This window comes from Nestor notabilis, unplaced genomic scaffold (genome assembly GCF_000696875.1).
Source record: "Nestor notabilis isolate BGI_N333 unplaced genomic scaffold, ASM69687v1 scaffold27089, whole genome shotgun sequence".
Taxonomy (NCBI): Eukaryota; Metazoa; Chordata; class Aves; order Psittaciformes; family Psittacidae; genus Nestor; species Nestor notabilis.
The window spans coordinates 23,280-31,613 of record NW_009944536.1 but is presented as its reverse complement, the minus strand read 5'-3'; the positions used below and the strand labels follow the sequence as shown (position 1 = coordinate 31,613).

At 57.2% G+C, this 8,334-nt stretch overlaps 1 protein-coding gene across 1 annotated transcript in view; it reads left to right on the top strand.

Moving 5' to 3' along the window:
- LOC104411919 (secreted frizzled-related protein 1) overlaps positions 1-8,334 on the top strand; it is a gene marked incomplete at both ends in the record, with an annotated part of 11,163 nt that overhangs the window by 425 nt on the left and 2,404 nt on the right. Inside the window, one exon of the mRNA XM_010022466.1 lies at positions 3,916-3,993. Within this exon, the coding sequence (XP_010020768.1) occupies positions 3,916-3,993 (78 nt within the window). The remainder of the gene's footprint in view (positions 1-3,915; positions 3,994-8,334) is intronic.

The window sequence follows — 8,334 nt, the reverse complement described above, 5'->3', positions numbered from 1 at the left end:
CCTGACCTCTGCTTCTGTGCAGCCTGCAGGCCCTGAGGAGGGCAGGACCCCTCTATCCTGGAGCCAAGCCCTGGGACAGATGGTGCAGGGGCACGGGGGGTGTGTGGCTGCTCTGGTCCCCCTGCTGGGCTCCACGATGGACCAGGGTTCCGACCCTCCATCCTCCAGGTGCTGCTCTGTCCTGGCAGCAGTTTCTCTCCCCGGCTGGACTCCTGCTGCTCTTGGAAGCACACGGATGTGCGGTGTGTCCCCCCGTCCCAGAAAGCGCTGCCTGACCAGGGTCAATAGTGACAGTAACACTGGTGCAGTGTTGAGGCATCCCCAGTTCCTGAGCAGCCCTGGAGCGAGAGGCTGCGTGTGCGGTGGGGATCCAGCCCTCCTGGAGTGGGCTCTGTGCTGGCAAGGAGGCAAGAGGCTCATCCGGAAGGGGCTGGGGAAAGGGGACATGGTTCTCGTTTGCTCCCGTGCGTGTGGCCGGGCTGTTGAGTGCCGGCCTGGCTTGTTTGTGCGAGTTGCAATGAGTGTGGCTTGTTGCTGAAAACTTTGACAATAACTGATGATCCCGGTGTCATTCCGGAGCTCTGGAAGGCTTGTTTGCAGAGGGCTGTAAGAGTGCGATGCTTTCCCATGTGCGGAGCCCCGTGGGAAGGGATGGGTATTCCTGATATCGCAGGGAATAGTGCAGGCGCTCAGGGACCCGTGCATGGGGCTGAGCGACTGCTGTGGCTGGGGTGTTGTGTCCGGGGCCCGCCAGGTTGGCCCTTTGCAGTGGCCACTTGTGTGCAGTTACTATCACAGACAAAGGCTTCACGTTGTGCTGGGCTGGGAGCCCTCACCCAGCCTGCCGGGGACTGTGCGGCGTTATCCCGCTCATCCCAGCGGGACTCATACTTCAGAGTCACGGAACAGAAGGGGAGCAACCGTCGTGTCTCGGCAGGGGCATGTAAAGGCAATGGGGTGAGACGCGTGTGCTTGTGCAGGGGCTGAGGTTTGGCTGCTCCTGCTCCCTGTGGATCCATCTTCTCCCCCTGCGGCACCGATACTGGCCTCCTTGCCATGGCTTGTGCTCGCTAATGCGATTGCTGGAGGAAGCTCTTTGTTTTCCAGGAAGGCTCTAAATTCATCTGTCCCGTGTGAACCTAGACCCTTGGTCAAGACCACAGCCGCGTCCTGTGCTGTGGGTACAAAGGTCACTTTTATTCCCCAGGGATTGCAGCCAAACTTGCTCCTTGGGCAGCCAGATCTGAGCTTGCTGAAGAACTGCCCCTTCCAAGGTCCAGAACACTGTTTGAGCTGTTCACAGGTCGTTCATTAATGTCTACATTAATCACCCAAGACCTCAGAACAGGCTTCTAAATAAGCAGCATCTGCTCAGCTTTTCCTTGTGTAGTTAAACAATTAACTTAGTGACCACCTTTCGGACCTGTCTTGACAGCAGCATTGAGGTGGGACACTCAGGTGGGACCCCTTTGGTCTTGAGCACTGGGGTGTGTTTCCTGTTGATTCAAAGAGGGTCAGAACCCAGCAGTGCCCCCCCCTTTTCTCTGGGCACTAATAAGAACGAGCCCTTTCAGTATTTTTTCCCCATTAACACCTCGAAATTGGAATTTGTTTCTGCCTCTCAAAGAGCTGACCTGCTGAATTCCTTTCTCCTTAAGCACGAGGCGGTAAAGCCTGCAGGCCCACAGGATGCATCAGGGGAGTTGCAGATTAATATAGTATTACACATTCCTTCTCCTGCCCCTGGAGTAAGCTGGCTCTAAAGCCAGGCATTAGAAAATGGTCAGCAGGGAAGAAGCGGGCAGGAAGCAGGCGAAGGTTGTGCTTGGAGTAGAGCTGTCAATGGCAGGAGATGGCTGTGTTCCTGGCCTTGGGGTGATGGGGTGTCCCATGGAAGAGAAGCATTTCCCTTCCCCTTGGCACAGGACAGTGTCCCCATGAGGTCTGCAGGCACGTCTGTGCCATGGTGAGCACTGGGTACCATGGTACCCCCTGGCATGGGGCATTAGTGCCGTAGCAGGGATGCGGCAGTGGGATGCGTGCATGGCTGAGGCTGCTGCTGGGGCATCCACAGAGCCACAGGGAAGGGTCTTGTCCATGGGGAGCAGAGCATTGGCAGGACGTGGCTGGCAGCCCTGTCGCTGGTGGGAAGGGGGTGGACGCGCTGCCCCATGGGTGGCTGCTGGCCCGGCTGCAGCATGGTGGGGTCCCCATGTCCTTGGTGCCAGAGCCTTCCTGGGGCTGCTGGAGCAAAGCCTGTGTTTCGCCAGGGAACAATGACTCCTATTTTCCAATTTATTCTTCTTTTATTCCTTTGGTTGCCTGGAAAGCTCATAGGGTGGGCTCAGCAGGAGCTTCCACGTTGTCTGTCTGGCCCGTGTTCTAGCGGCGCTTTGGCTGCTGAAGCACAAGGAAGTGCTTCACACAATGGGATATGTGGAGATGCACAGACATTGGCAGGTACCCGTCTGTTCCCAAGGGTGGTCCCCAGCACAGTCACTAACTCCTGGCACTGCAGCAGACGGACTGGGTCTGTCACCCTCCTGCGACCATCCCCTCTCGCTCTCATCCCATGTGCAGCCTGGGGGGAAGCATCCCGACTGCTGATGTTAAAAATAAAGCGATGGGGACGTCATCACATCCCCAAAGTCTGGTTCCTGCCTGTGTCACTCTGGGTTGAGACGAGTGAACGTGGCAATGGTGCTTTAGGGTTTTGGGAAAGGCATTTCCCCAGGAGACAGGCGGCTCCAACAGGGATGGAGGCACCAGGCATCAGCTTTTGGGGGCTGCAAAGGCTGCCTTGTGACCTGTGCACATCGGGGCTATTGGAGGGCCGGTTGCTCTGCATGTGTGATTAATAAAGACGTGGTGCCTGACCCCAGGAATTAGGATTTGGCACAGGACACATTGGGAGGGAGGCAAGAGGGGAAGAAGAAGCCACAGAAAACAAATGTCTCGCCTGAAACCCCGTGGGGCATCTGTGACTGGGGAGGCTCGGCTCTGTAGGTGGCATGGGTCGTGGCTCTGCACCCTCCTTCTGGGAGAGCTCTCTGGTGTCTGGTCCAGCAGCGCTGTGGGTTTTGCTGGATGGGCCGAGCGCTCTGTCTGCACGCAGGGACCTGCAGATGTTCCACTGCGGTGCCAGCCCCAAGAATAACTCCCTTGTGTGGGAATGAACCCTCATCCTGCTGGACCAGGAGCAGAAGCAGCGTCTCCTCCCGGCTCAAACTCATCTGTGAAGATCTCTGCCCGTGCCTCTGGGTGGTCTCTGCTCCACTTGGAGATGGGAACCTGGAAACGGAGTTTAGTGTCTGGGTGACGTGAGCTTTGCTCCCTGGATGATCCCAGTGAAGCCTCCTGGGCTGGCGGTTCCCAAGAGGGCAATGTGGCTTCGCTGGAGCCATGGGGCTGCCCCACAGGCTGTGGGGTGTAGGAAGTTGTCTGCTTGTGGGGTTGTGCTGGAGGAGCATCTAAAGCAGGGTGTGAGAGCTGTGGGTCCCCCCAGCGCTAAGGGGGAACCAGCCCTGACCCCCCTGCCTGGCTCTGGGGCAGCCCCTCAGCATGAGGGCACCTTCCTCCTGCTGGGCAGGGCTTGGGCACCGTGTGCCTGCTTGGCACGGTGTGAGGAGGGAGCGTGAGCGGGCCATGGGCCATGCCCCACGGCGAGCGGCTGCCCTCAGCCGAGTGCCTGGCCCTCAACACCCCTCTCCTTGCCAGCACTGCCCTTGCTCCTGGCACTGCCTGCGCCTGGCCGTGGGGCTGCTGGTGATGCTGGAAAGGGGCTGGCAGGAGGCTGCCTGCGGCCGGCGCTGCCCCATGAGCTGATGGATGGCTCCCAGCCCACAGCAGGGTGCTGCTCTGTGGGGCTGGGCCTCTTGAGCTGCCTCCTCACCACCTCTTCCCTCCTCTTGCCAGGAACAACCGTGTGTCCCCCTTGCGACAACGAGATGAAGTCGGAGGCCATCGTGGAGCATCTGTGTGCCAGCGAGTTCGGTAAGGAGGGATGCTGGGGCACGGGGCGGCGTGGCGGGATGCTGGACCACTGCGTCCCTGCGTGGAGCGACCAGCGATGCGGCCGTGTCGCATGCAGACAGCACGGGCGAGGCCAGCGTGCCTCTAGATGTCAGTGTCGGCGCGCAGCGGTGGTGGATGGGACAGGGCTGGACACGTCCAGGATGTGTCCGGCTCCTGCAGCCCAGAGCACCTAGGGATAGGGACAGTAGGTCCCAGTGTCCGTGCTCCTCCATCACCCATCTGCGGTGCTGAGCATCCCCCTGCTCCGGCGGGATGAGGAGCCATGCACTGATGCTGTGGGGTCCCGCTGCTGCTGTCAGCCCCTGCTGCAAGCAGGGAACAGGGTGGTGTGGGTCTGGGGATGGGGCAGAAGCAGCAGTGCCTGTTCTTTGGTGGGCTCAGTGGGGTTTGTAACTTAACCCTGCTGTTCTGTGCTCGCAGGACTGATGGGGAGCATGTGCCCTCGTTCTAGGACTAAAGCAGCTTCCTCCAGGCTGCTGTTACTGCTGGGTTTCTTTTTATCAAAGTGCTCATGTCAAACCTAGGTGTAAAAATCCAAAAGCCAGTCCCAAAGCCAAGCAGTGAGCTTAAAAATTGCAGAGCTACTAGAAAGCTGTGTCTTAAATGTATTATGAGAGAGTGCATCAGAGAATCGTAGGTAAACAGAACTTCATTTAAAAGCAGAAAGTATCGCAGGGAAAATTATTAGCTTTCTCAGATCAAACCCAGAATTAACTGGTTTTGACATCCTTTCTGGTGTATGTAACTTTCCCGGAAGGTTATTAAAGGCATATTGAACAAGGTGTGCATTCCTTGGGGATTAGCACTTGAATATGCCCTGCGCCAGAGCGCACTATCAAACCCAAACCTGCTCTGCATGCTGGCGTGTTCCCCTTTCTGCTGGAAATGAATTCTCTGCTCTCCTGCGGGTTTGGTATGCTGAAAGTCCTAAGTTCAGCCCAGACTTTTCCTAACAGGGAAAAGCATCAACGGGAACACCCATGTAATAGTTCCCAGGAATGTGAGTACTCCTGGCTGGGCCGGGTAATGGATGTGTGTGTTCGGTGGCTGGGAATAGGGTTTGTTCTTCACCCCACCATGGGGCTGAACAGGCCTCTGAGATGAGGTGAACAGGAGCTGCCCCACTGCATCCCTGGGAAGAGGCTGCTCCGTGCTCTTGGATCCAGGGGCTCTGGGCTTGGGGACCTCTAACCCACAGCAGGAGCGAGGGCAGGTTGGCAGCAGTGGCTCCATTGCTGATGGGTCACTGCGATACCTGTTGCCTCCCGACACAAGGAGCAAGTTGAGGTGATGTCCCACTGCTGGGCAAGTGCTGGAAAGGGAAATACAAGTTCAACCACATGCTTGTCATCAGCCTCTGCTGCTAAATATCCTCCCGGAGCTCCGGGACAGTTACACAACAGGGAGCAGAGGCCAAACCAGAAGAATTCATGGCCTCGGTGGCTCGAGATGCTGAATTGCCCACAGAGTATGTTGGTTATTGGGAAATTTTGTGGTGACAGCATCCAGAGGATGGGAATGTTTCTTGGCAAGCGTCTCCCTGGGCAGTACCCAGATTTAGTGTTACCTTGTACCAGGAGCAGCAAATAGAGGGGAGAACCATCACTCTGCCTTCACAATGGGAAACTGGCTGTGGCTTGGATATACTGTTGTCACCCGGCTCCTCCCTGCCACCAGACCCGGTCGCGGTGGGAAGCTCGCTCGCATGGGTTTCCACTGGTGTAGGTTTCACTGTGTTCTTCCTTCTGTCACTGTGGTTTTCCTCCCATCCAGGAGGGCCCTGGGTGCGGGTAGTGCTGCCTCCAGATGTGCCCAGGCTGAGAAGCTGGAGCGAGGGAAGAGATGTGATGTAGGTCTCGCCTATACCCTCTGAGGGAAGGCAGCACGGGATGCTCCCGGGGGTGTCCCAGCATTGACTTCAGGAAGTTCTCTCAAAGCACAGAGCGTGGCCCTTGGATCTTTGTTTAGTTACTGTCATGGGGTGATTTCTCAAGGAGAGCTGTTTATTTGGCACTAGAATAAACTCCCAGCCCTTAAGACTGAGACTTCTGCTGCACATCCACCAAGGTAAACACTGGCAGCTGACAGGTTACAGACCCTCATCAAAGCCAGACATGTACAATAAGTGTTTAAACTAACGTGTGCTGCGCTGGTCCCTGCAGCAGTGTTATTGTGGGGTTTCACTTATATCCCAGTTACAGACAGGACACGAGGAGCGCTTTGTCCACCATGGATGTGCCAGGGTAGGAGCTGGCTGCGTAACAGCCCTGGGAGTGATGCTGGTCTGGAGGAGTGAAGGAGGAGAGCTGCATCCAGCCCTGAACATGGGAAGACTGTGAGGAAAAGGGACCTTTCTTCCCTATCCCAGGAGAGGGCCTTGGGTGAGCTGCTGGGGTAGCACCCTCACAGGGAAGAGCTTCTTCCTTATCTCCAACCTGAACTTCCCCTGTTTCAGTTCAAACCCATCACCCCTTGTCCTATCGCTACGGTCGCTGACGAAGGTCCCTCTCCAGCATCCTTGTAGCCCCCTTCAGACCCTGGAAGGACCAGCTCAGGGGCTCTGGGCTAACTGGAGTTCAGCCTTTGGTGCAGCTCTGGGGGCTGCAGGATGAAGATGCGATCGCCCTCCCGTGCCCCCCAGCCTCCCTGTGCTGCAGCCAGGGCTTGTTCCTCCCTCCTTGCGCAGGCTGGGCTGGCCCTGGCTTCATTCCTCTCTCTGTTTCTCTTAGTGATTTTATTTATTGTTTCTGCCCTTTCTCTGGGGTCTGAGGGGATCCTGCTCTAGGGCTCTCGCTGCACTGGAGACTGCAGTGCAATCAATACACGCTGTTTATTTTTCCCCCTGACTGACAGCTCCTTGCCTGCAGCCTTCTCCCGTTACAGCCCTAATGTGTCTTCTGGCAGGTTTCCTCCTTCTGAGTGATTTCTAAAGGAAGGAGCAATGAGGCTGAAGGAACAGCAGAGCTTTCCCTTCTCTCATGTTCCCTCCCCTGCCCCTGACGTGCTGGAATGGGGCCCCTGCCTGTGCAGGCAGGAGAGCAGCAGAGATGATCCCAGGCTCCAGCGTGGTGATGAAGAGGGGCTGGAGATGCCTGTGGAGCACAGTTGTGGTGGGGACAATGAGTGGGGTGCCTGTGGTCACCCTGGTACAGTGCATCCCTTGGGCATGTGGAGAGGGCACTTGAGCCCTGATGCTGGTGTTGGGGTAGGCAGCACTAACACGGTGTTCCTGGTTTGCCTGGGATTCCTTTTTCCCCGTGCTGGGAAGCTGGAGCTGTGGGGTGATTGATAGGAATTGTTCCAAGTGATGAAACACGAGTTGTGCTTTGTCAGGCTGGACCCCAACCAAAGCTCTGTGGGGCCTTTGGTGCTGCTGCTGCCAAGAGTAATTTCACTCCGAGTGAGCAAACACTTTCATAAACACAGTCTCACATTAGTAGAAATAAAAAAGGACAGTTTTATATCTCCAGTGCTCCCTGTTCTATCTGCATTAGAGAGAGCAGAGCTCTGCTTCCATCTCATATGAGCTGTTTGTCACCAGGACCTGGTTCCTGGCTTGGTCTAAGGGGGGTGCATCCCTCTTTGCCAGGGGGAGCTGTGACTGGTGATGGGGCAGCCACCACTGGAATCAACCAGGTTGGAAAAGAGCTTTAAGGTCATTGAGTCCAATTGCCAAGGCCACCACTAACCCGTGTCCCCAAGTGCCACGTCTATATGGTGTATGAACACCTGAGCACCCTCTGGGCAAGGAATTGTTCCTCAGCTCCAGCTAAACCTGCCCTGGCGCAGCTTGAGGCCGGTTCCTCTTGTCCCATCCCTTGTTCCTTGGGAGCAGAGACCAGCCCCCTCCTGGCTCCATCCTCCTGTCAGGCAGTTGCAGAGACTGAGCCTTCTCTTCTCCACACTAAACCCCCCAGGCCCCTCAGCCCTTCCTCATCACACTTGTGCTCCAGGCCCTGCTCCAGCTCCGGTGCCCTCCTCTGGCCCCGCTCCAGCACCTCAATGTCTTTCAGCTCCCTCCTGGCAGCCACGGCTGAGGATTGAGTCTGTGCGAGCAAGCGCATCCTGGGGTCTCGGGGGCAATTCTGGCTCTTCTGCTCGGTGCTGAGACAGACCTGGTGTGGTGCAGGGGCAGCAGAGAGGCTGGGGCTCCCCAGGAGGAAGCTGTTTGCTTTGGCAGCTCACTTGCATCCTGGAGCCAAGTCTCAATCCATCCCTCCCAAGCCTTCCCCGCTGCTGGCGGCGGCGTTCCCAGGGCCGGGGGGACGCCAGGCGAGGGGCCGGGGGGCGCCCCGCCCC